At 44.1% G+C, this 19,741-nt stretch overlaps 1 protein-coding gene across 1 annotated transcript in view; it reads left to right on the forward strand.

Annotated features, from left to right (window-relative positions):
- Positions 1 to 19,741, forward strand: part of SFMBT2 (Scm like with four mbt domains 2) — a 101,472-nt gene that overhangs the window by 71,126 nt on the left and 10,605 nt on the right. The window contains 7 exon segments of the mRNA XM_066318853.1: positions 144 to 226; positions 3,331 to 3,457; positions 7,577 to 7,690; positions 8,972 to 9,014; positions 9,614 to 9,684; positions 10,752 to 10,891; positions 15,319 to 15,428. Coding sequence (XP_066174950.1) covers positions 144 to 226; positions 3,331 to 3,457; positions 7,577 to 7,690; positions 8,972 to 9,014; positions 9,614 to 9,684; positions 10,752 to 10,891; positions 15,319 to 15,428 — 688 coding nt within the window.

Genomic DNA, 19,741 nt, shown 5'->3' on the forward strand with positions numbered 1-19,741 from the left:
AGGGGCCCTGCTGAGCCTGCACAGGTCACTGAGGCAGGATGAGATGCTGAAACACAGATTTTCATCTGCTTGGGGCCCTTTTTGTCCTCTGCCTGTGGTGGGGAGTGGCGGCTGATGGCTCTTTTTGTTTTGTCCTCCTGCAGGTTACTCTGGCCAGGACTTTGACTGGGCAGACTACCAGAAGCAGTGTGGAGCTGAGGCAGCACCTCACCTGTGCTTTAGAAATGTAAGTTCTTCATTTTGCTCCTGTCCATCCACGTGAAACAAAACAGCTTGCATGGAAAAGGTGCTGCAAGGCTTTGAGAGGTTCCCCCAGAGCACCATGAGGCCGCCTTATGAAGGAAACTGGGAGAGTGTTCCAGATCTCCATCCTTAAAAGAGAAAAAAAAACTTATTTTAGTCTTGGCTTTGTCTGTAGTTATCGTGCTCTTCATTCACTCTCTGGTTTTGTACAGCACAAAAAGGATCTCAACTGGTAATTGCAATTATTTCAAGTGCTACTAAAAATAATTCAGGTAAAGAAATTGCATAGTATCATTTGCCCTTTTTTACATTTTAGGTGTTTTCTCTGTATCCCAGGGAGGATACATTTAACCAAACCACAGGTCTTAAAATTCTAAATGTTGAAAATGTGGGAGAAGGTGATTAACCCTCATAGATACTCTGGTCCTTGGGACAGTTCATGTCCTTCCTTGATGCAGCAACACTGACATGAGAGTGATGGGTGCTATTAAGATTCACAGCTTTTGAAATAATCTTTTGCAGGCTGTTTTATAGCAATGTCAGTCCTGTGTGGCTTGATGTCACAGGTATTCATCACCTGGGGAAAGGCAGATGTAGCCTTCTGCCTTTTCTAGGAGCCTGGTGCTCTCTTTCATGTGCCCATCAACTGGTGGAGGTTGAGATCCCATCAATAACTGAAAATACTCCTGATGGTGGTACCTAAATGTTAGTGGTGCGCCTAAAATGTGGTTTACAGAAGGCTTTGCAGAATGAAGTGGTGGTGTGAATGACGGACAGACAGGTTTCTGTAGGAGTTGTGCAGCTTTTCACTGGGCTCAGCAGTCACAGGGCTGAGGGGTGGGGTGTTCATGGAAAGCAGAATGGAGACAGGCACCAGCTGTGGTTTTCCATGGCCTTCCTCATCTGTGGTGGCCCAGGGGCAGTCTGACTTGGAAGCTTTGATAGTGAATTGGTGAATTTTTTGTTGATGAACTCAGAGGACCTGTGCCACAAGCAGAGTCTGACTTGGGAGTCAAACAGAGTAAGGATTTCTTTGCCCCATAAAGACCTTCTTCCTGAAGAGACTTAAAGCAAAGATTTCCAGCAGTCTTGAGGTAAGCTGGCCAGTGCTGCATCACGGCAGTACAGTGGGGCTAATTTTGCATTTCTCTTCTGCAAACATCCCCACCTTTTCTTTATATCTCTCTTCATTTTGCCGAGTTGTGGATCTCTTCTCTCAGCACTGGCAGCCTTGAGAAAAGTCTCTGTCTAATATCCTCTAAGATTAAGTCAGGTCTGAGCATTTTTTCATCCTCTTTTTTTAAGGGAACACTGACCAGATGAACATGTGTCTCTTATTCTTTCACTCTTAATAACACAATTCTTTTCAGAGGGAACTGCTCTGTTGTCCCTTGTGCAGCCTCCTGGCTTGATTTGTGGCTGTGAGGGGCTCTTTGATGGAAGCTTTTTGCATCTCCCACCTTGTGCAGCCAGACGTGGTGCTGGCAGTGGAGGTGCTGTGGCTGTTTCCCCGGGAGGGATTTTTTACAAGGAGAGGCAGTTATGAAATGGATTGACGTGCCTAAATGCTCAGTAAAATAAACTCCACCTAACTGTTTTGCCATTGATTTTGTATAAATGAGCCTCCAGCACCGAACTGCAATGAAAGGAGCTGGGGTGATGATAAATGGCATTTCCTTGTTAGGCAACATAAAAGGCATTTAAACAAACTCAGCCTGCATTCCTGCAGCCCAGGCCATTAGCAGCTTTTGCAGGGTGAAGCTGATCTGTGTGCTGGGCAAGGCTTGAGGCCAATCCAAGCTGTGTTTGAGAGTAGCAGCATATTCTGGGATGGAAAAGAGACCAAAGCCAAGAGTTTTTAGTCTCTCAAAGAGCCCTCAATGGTGGTCCATGGTGAGGTGCCCATGGTCCTTGGTGTTGTACCAATAGGAGCAGGATTGAATTTGAGCCAGTTTCTCACACAGGATGAGGGTTTGGTGTCATTTTGAGTTAGTGGCAACTATTACCCATCCCAATTATTATTAGCAAAAAATCTCATCTGAGAGGGGGAACCATTTCTGTGCTACTGTGTGCGGAGAGATGCAGAGCAGGCGAAACAGAGGGAAGGGAAATCCAGGGAAAGGAAGCCCTGGTATGGACACAGGCGTTGCACTGATGTGTTTTCAGGGACAGTGGTGGGGGAGGTATTGGGAAGGGACTCAGAATAAGTGACAGGAGGGGACATTGGAAGGAACAGTGGCAATGAACACAACTGGATCCATCTACACTCCAGCCAATGTACCTGAAAGCCTTGTTCATTGAGCTTAAAACAGAATCACAGAATGGTTTGGGTTGAAAGGGACATTAAAGACTGTCTAGTTCAAATCCCCCTTTCCCGTGGGCACTGCTGCCACCTACTAGATTGGGTTGCTCAGGGGCCCATCCATGAAAACTCATGAAGAAAATCACACTTGAAAAGGTTACTCAAATGTTTTCAGCTTCAGTCATCTTGGGTGACTGAATGTATGAAGATGTTTCTCTGGTCTCAGGCATGATGGTTTTTTGCTTTATAAGGTTTCTCCTAGTAAGGTGAGAGATGCTTAAGCACAGGAGTTCTTGGAACCCTCTGGATAGTATCACATTTACAGAAAATGCATCACTGGCAAACATTCAAACATACTTGGAGCTGATGTGGAGCAACCTCCTCCCAGTCTCTTGGGGTCAGGGATAGGAGCAAAACATGACATGCATTTCATCACTGATTTTTCATATGGTGTTAGTGCAAACCTGCTCCAGCATGGGCTCCTCTCTCCAGGGTCACTCCCTCCTTTGGGTATCCCTCTCCTCTGACAGGGGTCCTCCAGGGGTACCAGGTGGGTCTCTACTCCCCTGCAGACCCCCATGTGCTGCAGGGGCACAGCTGCCTCACCATGGGCTGCACCAGCACAGCTCTGATTTGCCTCTGGATGCCTTTGCATTTTTCAGGGTATCCTCCCCTTCCAATGGAAAGCAAACCATGCTAAACTCATGCTTCCCAGCAGACAGTCTGCTTGAGGCTGTGCAGGGCTGCAGTGCCATGTTTTCAGCATTGTCTCTTGACTTTTTCAGACATCCTTCAGCCGTGGCTTCACCAAGAACATGAAGCTGGAGGCAGTGAACCCCAGGAACCCTGCAGAGATTTGTGTTGCCTCCATCACCTCAGTGAAAGGCCGGCTGATGTGGCTGCACCTGGAAGGTACATGCCCTAAAGGCTGCTTGTGTTTGTCTGCCTCACTTACTCACCCTCTTAATTCTGTCCTTTATCCTCTGTGCAAAATTGCTCTCTCCAGCTTTTCAGTTTTACACACATTAACTAGTTCTATGTCATGAGGAATTACATTTACCTGCTCTTTCTCTGAGGGAGCTGCAAGATCCACGTGGTCTTTATCACCATGATAACCACCTCCTCTGCCATCATCTTCATTCTGGGAATAGAAGGTTGCTTCACTTGTGCAGCTGAGACTTCTACAGCAGTTCCCAACCTGACAGTTTGTACAGGAGGACAGGTCTCTAATCAAAGCCCTTAAAGTTGGTAAAAACATTGCCAGGTAACTCAAAGTACTATAGTTCCTCCCCAGTGTTTGCTCTTGGTAGTGCTCTGTGTGCAGTGGCAGGTTTTGGTTTTTAACTCCAACATAGTTGTTTGCCTTCTAGCTCAAGGTAGCAACAGCTCATCTGCAGCCTGGTCTGGACACAGGGCAAATATTTTTTTTTAATTGCTGGGATCAACAGTTGTTTGAAATTCCATTCCCACTAAGGCTGTTGTTGAATTTATACCCATCTCTGATCAAGGAATCTGACCCATTTCAGCAATTTCTTTTCGTAAATGACCAGGTTCCTTCACTTGTGTATGCCAAAAATGTGGATAGATGCAGGAAGAGGGCAACACACTCTCACCTTTCTTCCTTCCCTCATCTCTTTCTCCCTGCCTTTTACTCTTTTAATTTCTTAAAGGATGCTTTTTTACAACTCACCATAAAAAAACCCATGTACATCTTCTTTCTTTTGAGTTCTGATATATAGATGCTTTAAGCTTGGTTTATATCTCAATACCAGGAATTGAATGATCTGTAGTAAACAGAAAAGATGCAAAAGACTGCAGAAATAGGAAGAAATCTTTGCTGCTGTAGGAATACATCACTACAGTATGCACAGTGTTACACTAAAAGCAGGCATTAAAAATAACACAACCAAAAAAATCCCTGCTTGTAGAGTTGTAAAATAAATGTGGCTTGAAGTGTGGCATGGGTTTTGGGTTTTTTTTTTACTCCATTAATATAACTGTTTCTAGCTGATTATTTTTATTTTGGAAGCAGCAAGGCTCCCCAGCTACCCCAGGAGCCCCTCACTGAAGACGTCAGGTCCCACCATTTATCACAGGCGCCTCTGAAGCTTTCATTGTTGCCCTCCCAGTTTCCCAGTTTGACAGCCCAGGCTGCCGCCATAAACCAGGAGCACAGGAGTTAAGCAGGGCCGAGTTAGACACGAGGGAACATTGTGTGATAAATCACACTTGGTGCAGTAGCAGAGCCCTAAACTCGAGGGCGAGTTTAATGAGCAGCAGTGCGGTTCCCCCGTGGTGGAGGAGAAGCTCAGGACTGATGGGATGCTCTGCACTCTCTGCTACTTTATTACTCATCATCTGCATTGTTAATTTTTACTGGTTCATTTTAGATTTTAGAGCTTGAAGCTTTCTGGTGTGAATTTATACAAGTAATAATGCACGCTCCCTGCACAGCCCAGGAATTGGAGGAAAACCCTTTGGTTAATCACTCCTCCAGGGAGGTTTCCCATAATTTCCCCTTTAACAGTTTTCTAGAGTTGCTGCTCTGTCCTACCCGTCCTGTAAGATTCATAGCAGAACACAGACATTTTCCTCACCCTGTTTCCAGCCTCCCTGTTTTCCCTTTAACCTCCCAATTCCCATGAACGTTTCCTGCTCTGAGAAGAGAGTGGCATAAAATGCAGCAGATGAAACTAATGAGTCTCAAAAAAGCTGTTTTCCACTCCTGTGAGTGAGGCCAAAGGAAGCAGTAAGATGTTGGAAGTGGCAAGCAGTTGCCAGAGGGCAGAAGCAGTGCCAGGGAGAACAGAGTAGCTGTGAATGTTTTGCAAGAGGAACGCAAGGAGAACGGGCATTGTGCTGCTTCCTTGCTCCTCAGGGTGGCTGCAGCTGTAAACTTCAGAACCAGAATGTTCATAGAACCATTTTGGTTGGAAAAGACCCTTCATGTCACACTTATTGTTGCTTGTAAGCAGGAAATTACATTTGATCTGGTTACTTTATAATAATTTAGAATCGTAGAATAATTAAGCTTGGAAAGGACCTCTGAGATAATTGAGCCTATTTTGTCAGGATGACACCATTACAATAATGAAGTAATTAGTTTTCTCAGACCTGGTGACATTTCAGTGTTGATTTCTTGCTCTGTTTAGGGCTTGATCCATGGTTTGCTCATTGTGTCATGTCTTGCTGCTGATTCACTGTTGTCATGTGGGCTCCTTGCCTGGATTTGTGGTGTCAGGTGAAAATGGAGCTCCCCACTAGAGCTTTCATCAGGTTCAAACTGAGCAGTGACCACGTGGTATTATCTCATGGAGGGAAATGGTTTTTCAGGGAATTTCAGCTGCTGAAATCTTGCATTCAGCAAGCTGTGTCCTTCCCATATGCCTTCATCCCATATCCCAGTGGCAGAGATGCTGTATTTTCAATGGATAGTGCGTGAACATGATGAAGGGCTCAGAGAAACACCATGAAGACATCCATGAATCTACACAAACATCATGAATACATTTTTTTTCGTTATTTCCTCCAACAGTGTGATCACCAGCACCTATTTTCCTGCCTCCTTCAGGTTTTTCATGCAGCCACACACTCTCAGAGCAGCAGGTTTATTACTGATCCAGACGCTGCACCCCGGCCTCGCTGCTGTTCCCATCACAAAGTTCAATTACTGTTTCAATTACAGCACAAGCCCCTGATGAACATACAGCAGTGAGAAGCTCCCTGTAGTCTTCTAGCTGTGCAAAGTCACTTGCTGCCTTAAGCAGGAGGCAAAGATGTTTTAACAGATGCCAAGGAGAGGGTGATGCAGGGCAAGCTGCTGGTCCTTTGGTCCCTTTATTAGATCACCTCATGCTGATGCTGGAGCTGTCTGTCCTGGGGTGGAATTGGCAGAGGGAGGAGGTGGAGTTGCTGGCCCAGCTGTGCCAGTGCAGTAGAACTTGAATTGGAGTAGTTAAATGGTGCCTTGACTGAGGACACAGAGTTGTTTTTGAAAGAACTCAAAGGCAGCAGGAATATCTTAGTTGGATTTTGAGTGGAAATCAGGTAAATTAGGAAAAAAAAAGTAGGAAAAATTTTCTTCACTGAAAAGGTGGTCAAGCATTGGAATGGGCTTCCCAGGGAAGTGGTGGAATTACTGTCCCTGGAAGTGTTCAAAAGTCATGTAGGTGTGGTGCTGAGAGACATGGGTTAGTGTTGGGCTTGGCAGTGATGGGTTCATGGTTGGGCTTGATGATCCTGGAGGTCTTTTCCAACCTAAATAATTACTTGATTCTGTGAGTGGGACCCACATAAATGAAGACAGGAGATTGCCTTCTAAAGGAGATATAATGACCAAATTGGAAGATAATTGCTTTGAATAGAGACTTAAGGTAAAGGTTTGGAGTCAGCATCATGCCAGAGACCTTGGTGCATGTGTCTCACTTGGGGTTTTTATACTGCTTCTCTCCTGTTGGGTGATCAGCTCTTGTTTCATGTGAGGAGCCCTAGGAGAATTTGTGGCACTTCTGGACAGAAAAGTGGCCACCTCTCACCTTAAAAACTGAGACTCAAGGGCAGAGCTGCACAAAAAAGCTTCAGGGAAGCACTGGGACATAAAAACCTCTCTCACACATTAGCTACCACCCTGGAAAAGCCCAGATACACTCTCTTACCACTAAGAACAAGCATTCAGCAACTCCTACTAACTCACTTATGCATCTTTAAAAAATATCCAGGGGTCAGCCAGGCCATCTTGTTGAGGGAAGTTGTGTATGTTTAACCTCCCTGGCTTTTGGCTGCTTCACTGCACACCCTCAAAGTGCTATTAATGGGGTTTTCCTCTGAACCACATTGCACTGTAAATGCAGCAGCCCCATCCTTGCTGCCTGTGCAGAACTGAAGATGAAATGGTGCCTGATTCTGGTGCAGGGCAGCAGATTTATTTTTACACGTTCCATTGTTTGCTTCCCTGGGCTCGTGATGGATGCTTGGATGGCTCTGAGTTTGGTGTTCCCGTGCCTAAGTCCCATTATAAATTTGTGTTTATAGGTTCTCAGATGCCCTCTCCCGAGTACATTGTTGATGTGGAGTCTATGGACATTTTCCCTGTTGGCTGGTGTGAAGCAAATGCTTATAACCTCACCCCACCACACAATGCTGTTTGTAAGTACATGGAGACCTGGACAGTGCAGATGTTGCATCAGTGGATATACCAGGGATTTTCCCTAAGGTCTGCAATCCCATTTTTGACACTGTCAGCCTACCCAGCAGACCAGTAATCAGGCTGGAGGTGTACTTCAGTAAATGGTAATAAATCTGATTAGTGACCAGATTGGAATTATGCAGTTTGTATTTGTCTCTGTGATCAGCTCCTCCAAAAATGGAGTTGTCTATGCTGGTAAAGGCTGTTCCATGGTTTGGGATTGCACAGTGGGTTGTGGGTTTGTAGAGGGATTGTTGGTCAGTGGGATTGTCAGAGGGAAACCAGGTTTTGTTGGGCTGAGCCAGGTTCACTCAGGCAGCTGAGTGGATTAGGGACAGAGATGTCAAATTGGAAGAAAAACTCCCATAAAATATCAGGTGGAACGGACATACAGAGGCCACACTGATGCCCTTTTCCAAAACAGGATCTGCTCCATGTAGATGGAGGAGTAATTGCTGCCTTTCTGTGATGGAATTTCTGTCCCTAATTTCACTGCCCTTGCCAGCTCAGAGATTTTCCTGGTGTTCAGTTTAAATCCCCCCCACAGCACAATTAAACCCACAGTGTTTTGTCCTGCCTCCAGTGCATATTAAGACAAATTTCTTTCCTTTCTATTTGCATTTTGAAGGTAGTTCATGAGAGCTCAGTGGCTTGGTGTTGTTCTCCTGTTCCAACATACTCAATCTCAAGCCACAAGGTGAAAAATTGGCCTCACTGTTTATATTAATTAACATCCAGAAGGCAAATTTTAAAATGTGTCAGCCCTTTCAAAGAGTTAAATATGCTTAAGTTAAAAATCAGGCAGCCAGAGCCTAATTTAGGAGAATACTGCTATGGCAACATTATGCAGCCTTATCACAATTTATAGCTGGGGATAAATTATGCTGGAGGTAATCATGCTTGTAAAATGTAATCTTATCCATATGTGTTTCTGTATGGAAAAATATTTGTGTTTTCATTTTAATTTTTTTTTCTTTTATGCTGATCCCATAAAACACAATATTAGCATTCCAGAGGAAAGATTAAATGTATTATTACATCCTTAAAGTAGGTTTTAATGATGTAGTGACTTACTTAAAAAATACCAAGAAAAGATGGTGATAGTAATTAAGTACCATTCCATTGTGTTCAAAGTCGTTTTATAGTCAGTGCATTTACACAGCTTTTTATGCATTCTGGGGGTACTTAACAGGACAGAAGGGTACAAAACTATTTTTTTCTTCCTTGCTTCATTTTTGCAGTGCGAAGGAAGAGGAGAATTGCAGTTGTGCAACCAGAAAAACAGTAAGTTGTTTTGGTGGGTTTTTTTTTGTTGTTTAAGGTAGTGTTTTTACAGGAACACATCAGGTCTTCCAGAGGGGATAATACACAGCTGCTGTGTGGCTTGGTAACAACTGCCCAGATACTGCAGCACAGCCAGCAAGAGGATTCTTTTAAGTCTGAAATATTTGTTAGCATATTAGAAAGTCTCTGTGACAGCAATTTTTTACTGGTTGGGGTTGTACAGGCCCTGTCTGATGGCCAGCAAGGGATGCTTAGGGAAGATGGACATGTACCAGGAGGGCATTTCCCTGTCTACCTCTTGCAGTTTGTAGAAACTTGAATTTAAAGGAGGATATTTGAAGCCTGGAGGTATAAAGCTGACACATCAGAGTGTATTTTTAGAGAAGGGGTTGATCTGGCTCCTTCATCTACAGTAGCCTGGTCTGTGATCAACCATGTGGAAGTGGAATTGTGTTGGAGGTATCTCCATTCCTGGTCCTAGGCTGTTGCTGGTGTATCTCTTGGTCCAGCCTGAGGACTGGTTCTGGCCCTATGTCCTGTCTGATAGTATTAAATGCACCAAATACTGTATTAAATACACCCAGTTTCTCTTTTAACAGGTTACCATCCACAGTGCCTGTTGAGAAAATACCTCATGACCTCTGCCCAGTTCCTCAGCTAGACACAACAGGTAAGGATCCTTATTTCAAAGACCCTGTTTCATGTCCTGTATGGAAGGGGAGGACCCCAAAAAGGCAATGAGTTGTCCCAGGGGTGGGCACATGGAGCCACATCCTCGGGGTGTAAGGTGGTGTGAACCCACCTGATGTACAGCAGGTGAGGGTCTGGTTCTCCATATGCATTGCTGGGGCTATCAGAGATCCCCTGGAGCTTGCCCATTTCAGATGATGATGATATTAAGACAAGGCTAATGAGTTCTCTCTGGTGGAAGTGGGTGCAGGTTGTTAATTGACAGTGAAGAAATTTGGTACAGCAGGACCTGATGGGTCCCATGTGCCATGTCAGGACTGTGTGGTGTGGCTGCTGCTTCTGCTGAAGGCAGATTCCTCTCCTCTTTAGCAGTGCCAGGAGGCTCTGAGTGTAGTATTCATCCAATTAATGGTGTAAACCCAGCAGCAGGGACAGGATTTAACTCACTTTATTTCAGCAGTCTGTGGGACACATGTTGGCATTGCAGCCAACACCCCCTTACAGTCAAATGGGGAAAATCAGGATCTTTTTGATTATGTTAACCAAAAAAGTGGATAACCACTTGGAAAGCATGTGAACCACATCTGGAAGTTTCCATTTCTCTCCATGGGCTGTAAAGGAGTACAGAGTAATTAGCCCAGACAAGGAAAACTGCTCTGTAGACCCATCTTGGGTCAGGGAATGGCTTGTGGGGCTGGACAGGAGCTGAAGAGGGGTTTCTAAGGCTTCTCACTGAAAGAATGTTCCTGGCAGGTTGCAGTGAGTCACTCATGCAGTGTGAGTTCTGGAAGAGCCCTGGCTCATGTAAAGGATTAAATCCTTTCCCAGTCTTCCTTTCAGCAGCCGCATCAGTCACTATTAAAAACACTTCCTTTTCCCATGCTGGACAGATTTGAAAAGCAGAGGCTTCCCTACCCTCTATCCCAGAATAGAATTTTTTGCCACCTTTGTTTTCCTCCCATTCCTCCCATATCCAGGAGGAAGAAGTGCCCTTGATTTAGGGTGTAAACGTGCTACAGGCTCCTCACTGCTGCTTTCTCCTTGCAGGCACCATCAATGGGAGATACTGCTGCCCCCAGCTCTACATCAACCACCGCTGCTTCTCAGGTCCATACTTAAACAAAGGCAGGATTGCAGAGCTACCTCAGTCTGTGGGGCCTGGCAAGTGTGTGCTGGTCCTCAAGGAGGTATGGCCCAGCTCTCTTTTGGGAGCATTTCAGAGGAATGCATGAGCCATGGTTTGCTAGACCCAGAATTTGTGAACAGTGCACTTAAAATTGTCCTAGAGTGGTTTCCATGAGGCAAAACTGCAAGCCAGGAAGAGTGGGCAGGTTTTGCATTGTGGGTTTTGATGGGACAGGTGATGTTCTGGAAGCATGGGGAGTTCTGTTGGTTGGGAGCAACTTTACTGTGAGTTGCCATCAACACAGGAGCAAATGGCAGTGTCATGGAGACATGGGCATCTCGTTTTGGAGACATAAACAACTTCCCAAGGAGCGGGACAATGGCAGTGGTCCAGCATTGGTCCATGTTACTTTGCAGGAAAAAAATCAAGCTTATTATAGCCATAAATATTCAAAGAACTGCAGAAAAAAATTAAGCTTGTTATGGCCATAAGCATTGCAGAAAAAATTCAAGCTTATTATGACCATAGACTCAAGCTTGTTTTGGCCATGGGAACCAGTTCCAAATGCTGGAAAGGGTGAAGAGAAAACCTTCAGGGTGTTGCTGTAGGAGAAGTACTCCAGATTCCTGGTAGTTGTTGCTGAGATGAGAGAGGAGCCAGCAGCTTGGAGAGCCATGGGCAAGATGGAGGTAAAAAGTTGCTGCACAGTTGAAGTTTCTGATACTCCTCAGCCCTTTCCACCCAAGGTGTTTTCCTTGCCTCCACCACTGATGCAGTGAAGCATTATTCTGTGTGTGTACCCTTGAATCCCAAAGTCTTAGGTGAATAACAAGTAACTCTTGTGCAGTTTAGTACCAGATTTATTTTTTACAGCCTAGCCGTTCATTATTCCCAGTGCCAGCACAAGTTTTCTGCTGGGACCACTGGTTTATTTGGGGATTTTTTCACTGTAAGAGGCAAGTGAGGTGGCAGTGCCTGTGTGGTGTGCTGCAAAGTTTGTCTCACTTCTGAGGTATTTTCTTGGAAAACAAGTGGAAACCTGGAGCCAATTACAATGGAGATGTCAGCTACTGCCATCCAGCCATTACACCTAGGCTGAAAAGTGGGGATTGTAAGGTAGCTATTCTGTATAATAAAGGCTGACATGAAATTAAATTAAAATAAATACATTGTCAGTTTTAGTTCTGGGGTCAGAATGTCTAAGAAGCACAAACAGTTCTTCATATACTCCAAGAGCTCCTCAGCAACATTGTAAAATAAAACAAAGTGTCTTCTTAAGACTCCAGATGATCTATAACCCCACATATCTTAGAGAAATATGCTGTAAGGATTAATTATTTTCATTGCTTACTGCTCTTACTATTTTTAAGACACTTTGCTCTTTCCTGAAAAAGAAAATAGACTATAACAAAAGATGCCTTATAGATCCTTGATCATCTAAAGAAAGAATCCCAGATAACTCTTACTCTCCTCTTTGTGTCCCACGGACACATCAGTATTCCACATTTAAGAAAATAACAGTTTACTGCCCTGCTTTGAGGCCACCCTGGGATTTAACATCTCTTGTTAGGTAGGAAGTATGAGATTATACCTCAGATAGCGGAGGGAAATCGAGTTTCTCTTCGTAAGAATGTTGATCATTGAGGTCTTGAACAGGAGAAAAGAGTTGTGATCATATTTTTAGCTGTATTTTGTCAGGATACCTTGATATCTCCTAAGAAAACTTCATATGGGGTTGAGACTGTTTCGGGGGGATGGAGATGGGAAAGGTGTGAACACCAAAGAGCTGTGATGGGAAGAGAAGTGCTGAACTGCCCAGTGGCATCAGACACACCAGATACACTCAGGAGAGAGCCTCTGTGTACCTGAAAATACATTACATGGAGAACTTTATGAATATCAGGGTGCTTGTGAGGTTGGGCAGAGGCCGGTGATGGTGTTGCATGATTGTGTTCAGTGGTGTGACTCCAACTCACTCAGCTCTGAAAATCAAAGCTCAGCAGCATCAAAATAAAGCCACACTGATGGCTAACAGCAAAGGCTGGGCTTGCCTAATCCCCCCCTGTGCTCCAAGGCACAGGTGGCTGTGCCCAAACCATTCCTGATGCAGAGGGCTGAAATTGGACCGCCAAAATCTCAGACTGGTCACACTCCAGCCAAAGGATATTTGACTGGTCTGAGATGGTTGATGTAATTTTCCATCTCCAGAGAAAGTTGGAATCTGGTATTGGTTTTTTCAGTGGTTTTGTTTAAATCACAGTTAATTTTTTCCAAAAAATCTTATTTGTTTGCATTTAATAGAGTGTGATATGAAGTGATACTGTTGCTAGAAGGTACCACTGTTATTGTGATGATGGACCTTTGCTGCAGGGTAAAATGCCAAACCCAGTGACTCATTAGAGATACAAGAAGAGTAAAAGCCAGAGATTATAATATTTTTTTTCCTTCCCTGAAAGAGAAATAATTGTTCTTACAAAACACTTTTTTTTTTTTTTTTTTAACAGAGTTTAGAAGTTTACAGAGCCCTGCTGGTGACAAGCCAGCTTTGAGAAAAGTCCTGGCACTGTGGGTGCCTGTGCAGGACTGGAGTTGATTAGGTGTCTGGGAGAACGCCCAGACAGGGCCACACTGGTATTACAGGGTTGACTTTTCTTTTCTTGCTCATTTCCCAGCTATTCTGACAACTCAAACCAGCACCATTACACTGGTGAGGGGGCAGGGCAGCGCTGTTGGTGCGAATTGGTCAGCAAGATGCTTTCTGCCCCAAATGTCCCCACCAGCTAGGGGGGTGAGTGTAGAAGTGTGCTTAAGGAGAGCTTTCCCAATAAACTCCTGCAGAGGGATTAAAGAACTCCCTGGATTTGCTGATCAAAGCACCTGATGAGCTGTGAATAAATGTGGCAGCTCCCCAGGCACTTGATGTTTTTGAAAACCCACTTCTGCCTTCCTGATATCAGGTGTCAGAGGCCAGTGCCCCTCTGTTTGTGTGGGAAGAGAATGGCAAGAGAAGATGTGGGTGAGCAGCTGGGAGGGCTCACTCAGAAACTGTCTCTCCATGGCATTTTAAAATGTTTTGGGTTGGATTGGGACCATAAAGATCATCCAGTGCCACCCCCTGCCATGGGCAGGGACACCTTCCACTATCCCAGGTTGCTCCAAGCCCCGTCCAGCCTGGCCTTGGACACTTCCAGGGGTTGGGCAGCCACAGCTTCTCTGGGCATCCTGTGCCAGGGCCTCACCACCCCCACAGGGAAGAATTTCTTCCTCATATCCAATCTAAACCTACCCTCTGTCAGTGCTTGGTGTCTCTAATTGGAGTTTTTTTGAAGAGTGGTTTGAGTAATGTTTCCAAGGAACCAATAATAAATTAAATTTTGCTTCTAGCAAATAGCCTATCCAAGCAACTCCAGCCAGTGCCATTTTACAGAGTGCTCTGCAGCATTAAGTGAAGCCCTTGCATGAAAATGATTAATCCTATAGGGTTTTCAAAAAGCTAGCAAGTCTTCAGGTTGCTGGATTTAGAGGGGGAAAAAATCAACCCAGAAAAAACCAACCAAAAAAACATAAACACATTGGTCACTGCAGTATGACCTAGTTATTTTTTCATTTCTGATGAACTGCATTTGTGGGTGCTGGATAAACTTAATGTTGATCATACTGAAATCATTTGCAGGCCCCCAAGGAATTAAGAACAGGCGTTAGGTAAAGAGCTAAATTAGATAAAAACCAATCCAGACTCACTGTGGGATCATTCATGTGCATACAATGCTGAATGTTCAAACACACGGTCTGGTGCTGTTAAGAGATTTGTTTTCCTTGTGTTTATCTCCCTATGCCAAGTGTAGGCTATTAAAGCTTAGATTTCCTGAGCCAATAGCAGGAATCATTTTTATTCTCAGTGACTTTGGATTAAAAGGATTGGCACATGTGTTCTCTTGTAGGGAGTGGACACACACTGGGTTCCAGGCACACCTCCTGCAAACTCCTTTTGTGGAGACTTCATTACTATTCTGTTAATACAGTCAAGGCACACAACTCTCAGGCTCTTCAGCACATTAGTGACCTGAAATGTGTGGATTTCCCCTTCAATGTTCACTGCGTGGTGGGGTACATGATCTGTTCCTGGTTGTGCCTTCAGAACTGTTTCTGTTTCCACTTTTTATTAAAACGGTCCATGGTGGATGCAGTCTGTGGAATCTGCTTGGAGTGAGAGGGTCTGCCACAAAGACAAAACTACTGGTTAGCAGATTTTTGAGGTCAAACAGCAGCATTTAATGCAGTTACCTTATCAGACTCGGGTGTTACCTATAATGTGGCAACAATGATCCATTCCTGCACCCCTCCTCCTTGCATCCAGCACTTAACCTGTGCAACCAGGACAGAAACAAGCGCCTGAAAGCTGCTCCTGCCTGTGCAGCACCTGGGACCATATTCAGTGTGGTCAAGGACTACTTTTAAACCATCACTGTTGGTTTTATCTCCCCATAGGTTCTCAGCATGGTGATCAATGCAGCTTACAAGCCAGGGAGTGTTTTACGAGAACTGCAGCTTGTGGAAGACCCTCAGTGGAATTTCCAGGAGGAAACACTTAAAGCAAAGTAAGTCTTCAGTGTGTGTTTTTTTATTTGGGAGGTTTCAGAAAGGGAACTGACTAGGGGCGGGGGGAAAAGGCAAGAAAAGGGTTTTTTTACTATTGTGAGAGTTTTACTTTTGTAATTATTGTTTTGCTTCATTGAATTATTTGACTCATTCCATAGCAACTTCAGAAATGAAATATTCACCTGAACAGTTCATTTCTATTGTCTTTCTCCAAGCAGCCATCCAGTTTTTGATGAAGTCAGGTCCTGAGTTTTATGATAAGCTGTTCTTGTAAGCTTGTCTATTACTGAATGAACTCAGTTCCTGGCTTTCTAAATGGAGGAGTATTGCTGCTTTTAAATTAGAGCCTGTCAGACTAATGCAGGAAAAACTGGTGAGAATGAATGGCACCAAAAAAAGTTCGAACAAATTAGCAGGGACACATTTTTTAGCAGGAGTGTGATTAGGGCAAAATAGTGGCAGATCAGAGATTCAGGTCAAAATTTGATGCCTTTCTAGAATATATTCTTCAATTCTCTTCCAAACAGCACCGAAGAATATTGAATTCCTCCTTCCAGTGTTAAAATCTACCTATTTATGTCTTCTTTATGTAATGGGCACTATACATAGGATGTATTTCAACAACCATTGTCTGTGTAAAAGAGGGGAGTCTCACCTGAACTCTCTCCGGAGTCCTTCTGAAGAATAATTCTTCCCACTTGAAGATGGATGTCAACAAATATTTTTTTGAACAAAGCTCTCTTTGTTGACTAATGGTCACCTTGACTTTTTAAGTACTGTAGTTAAATGCAGTGAATCTCACTCTTTGTACTGAACTCTGTAACTCCTTTTCAAAGAAAAGCAATTTTCTCTTGGTTATTTGATATGAATAGCTGCCAAACACAGCACTATTGATGGCGACTGTATTTGATCTTTACCCATGCAGATATTGCAGAGAGTTCATGTTTTCTCTGGTTGAGGGAGGGAGTTGAGACACTTTTACTCTGTGTAAGCTTAAAATGCTTTCCTGTAGGAGGATTGCAAACTGAAATGAAAATCTACTAGAAACATCTTATTTTTAGTTTGCTTCTTTCACTCATGTGGAATGTCAGGCTTTTGTGTTTGTCAGTGGACATCCTGTGAATGGAAGTCTAAAAGTCAACCTCACACATAGAGATTTTAATTTAAAGCAGGTCTTTGTCCATGACCTGGTTTTCCTTGATTCCAGGATTCCACATCTTGTGCTACAAATATCAGATAATTCACTCCTACAGGTACTTAGCAGTTGTGAAATCAAGTTGTAATGCCCTTTATTACTTAACATCCTCTCCTGCAAAGAATTGAGCTTACAGGCAGTTTCCCTATTAACAGTATCCTGAGTGGGATTTTGTTGGGGTTTCCCAGTGGATGGTGGGGATCTGCCTTGTGCAAGAGCAGAAGTATCTATTTCTTAAGGCTGCTGTAACCCATATTTCTAATGGGAGAGAGCCTTGAAAATGTTTAACTGACCATCCATTATAGTATTTTATGTTGGCCCCCTAGTCACAGTCCATGTATGTATTCCTGTGTGCTGGCTGCCCCAGCAGGCATCAACCTCAGCTCTCCAGGGAGTCAGGCTCCATCGTTGAACTTTGTTAAGCCACAGAATGGATGATCACTGCCTCAGAGCCAGGAGCAGCAAGTTCTGAAGTGCTGTCTGAGAACAGCAATGAGTTCTCCTCCAGTGTGGCATTGTCTTGTGGCTCCTTAGGAGACAAAGCTCATGGGGCTGTACAGCACCTTGTTCCTGCAGCTCTCTGCCTTCTGTGGCTGATCTCTTCACAGAGCAGGGCTTGGTGGCCATGCCAGCTTGCCTGTGGGTAGTTTGAGTGGATGGCAGAGGGTTGACATGTCTGGCTACCTTAGGACTTCCTTCTTTTTTCCTCCTTTAGTTTGCTTGAGTTGCTCCATCCAGAAGTTTTAATTGCGTTTGGTTGTTCAGGAGCAGAAAAGAGAATGCAGTCACGAAACCAGATACTGTGGAGCATACAGGCAACACATGACACCTTCCACTAGGTGTGACAATGCTCCAGAGCCTTGAACAGAGACCTGTAATGAACAGCAGACACCTGCACTGAGCAGCTTCCAGCTCTAAAGGCTCTGGATGGTGCCTGTTGCTAAGGATGACAGCTCCAGAGCCAGCCGTGATGGGACACGTCATGTCACTGTCTTCTTTCTGATGTGGACTGGCACCTCCTTGGATCTTGGCAGTGCTGTTTGTTTGCAGTGCCTACAGTAGGGTAGAGCAAAGGATTGGTGAAGAGAAGGCTGCTTTTCCTAGTGTCCCAAATGCAAGGTTTTGCACTGCCAGCAGTGCATTATCTCAGTCCTGGGGCAGCCTGCATTTAGTCTGCTCTGCTGTCCTGAGTGACCACTGTGGAATCAATTACACTCACCTTGCAAAGAAGATAAAACAATTTAGATTGTCCAGAGAGATGTGTTTGCAGTGTGTGATGGCAGCTGTTTCTCATCAACACTGCTGGCTTCGTGTGAGAAGAGTCAAACCTGGTTTATTGGTGATGATGAGTTAGAAATGTCAGGCTTGATCCTCCTGAGTTCCCATGAGGGCCAGTTGAAGCTGTCAGTGTTCAACCCTTACAGTTTTGATGCTCTTAAGTTCAGTGCCTACATCTTGGTTTGCCTTCCCAGTTTTACATAGAAGGCTTAAGAGACTTCATGCTTTGCAAGGATTTTCATTTCCAAGGGCTGATAAGGGGGCTGTCTGGATTTACCCATTTTTGCAGGACTTGGATATAAACAAAAGCAGTGAGTGCAGAAAGTTATCTCCTGGGTCTTGTATGAAGCCCAGTTGATCAAAATAATAAAGATGAGTATTCCTGGACTCTTTCTTTAAATGAAATTCTGAGAGCTGCTGAAATCCAGTAGCTGAACTCAAGGAATATTTACCCCTCTGTCAGACGTCATTGCTTATTTATGAGGCTGCATTTCAAAGAAAGCCTTTGCACTGCAGTTGCTTTAGAAGACTGCCTTTAACTTGTGATAGGTGAGGCTGAGGTGTTTGAAATCTTCTTTGCCTTAGCCTTTGCTAGCAAGGGTTGGCTCTCAGGCTTCCCAGGGCCCTGATCCTGTTTGAGGGAGCAAAGTGTTACCCACAGTAGGTGGAAAAGAATCTAAGGACACTGGAAGCAGACTGGATGTGCACAAGTGTGTGGAAGCAGTTGGGATGCAGCCAGCTCTGCCTGGGAGAGCTGGCCAATGTCATTGCAAGGCCACTCGCTGACGTGTTTGGAAGTTGATGAGGATGAGGGAAGAATCCTAATTTTTGGAAAAAGGCAATTATCACACACATCCTTGGGAAGGGCAAGAAGGGGAGTCCAAGTAACTACAGGCTGTCAGCTTAACTTTCCAGGAAAGGTTATTAGCCAAATTCTCTTGGAAGCTGTTTCTGAGAACATGCAGGACCAGTAGGGGACTGGGGCAAGAGGCAAAAGGCGAGTTATGCCTGATGTGATGTGGTAGCTGGTTTGAGGTTGAGGAAGAAACAGTGGAAATTAATTTGTGTTCATTTTGAGCAAGGCTTTCCAAACCAGGATCAGTGGAATGACTTAAACCTTTTATTTCTGTAATCAGAAGGAGACTTAATGAGACAAGGCCTTACAACCAGAGCATTCCAGTGCCCTTTCTGAATCCTGTGTTCAAGAGTACAAAATGCCACTGGATGATTGAATAGTTTTGAAGGAAGTTAATTTCTTACGCTTGGCAGACTTTAAGGTAGACAGATAAAATAGAAATTTCTTGCAAAGAATAGAAAGGAGTTTTTAGTTCCCCAAAAGGAAATTGAGACTATTATCTACTGAGTTGTTCAAATTAGTCTCAAGAATTGTCAGAGCACCTTAGAATGGGACTTTTGAAAATGAGGTTCTCAATGTTGTTGCTGTTTGAAGTTTTTCAGCACAAGACTTTCTGTGTCATCACACAGCAGTCTCTTAACTGGAGCTTCTAGAAGGCACTGTGTTCTCATGGACCTCTGATCTATTTTAGGGAGCTTCAACAGACGAATTCTATTGCAAAGTGCTGTTCATTCAATATTTTGCGCATGGATCAGCAAGTGTATTTTTCATGGAAATAGTTCCAGCCTTAAGGTTTTCTCTGAATTTGGGATCTGAGGGCAGAGAAGGGGGAAGAGGAATGAAAAATTCCTTTGGTTTTAGCTGAAAAACCTTTTTTAAAAAAGAACAGCCATTTCTAAGAAAACTGAAAATATTATCCTTGACACAGCAATTTTCCAAGTCTCCATTTCTGCCATGCTGTGCATGCAGATACTTGCTGCTTG

The sequence above is a fragment of the Sylvia atricapilla genome, chromosome 5 (assembly GCF_009819655.1).
Source record: "Sylvia atricapilla isolate bSylAtr1 chromosome 5, bSylAtr1.pri, whole genome shotgun sequence".
In the NCBI taxonomy this organism is placed as follows: domain Eukaryota; kingdom Metazoa; phylum Chordata; class Aves; order Passeriformes; family Sylviidae; genus Sylvia; species Sylvia atricapilla.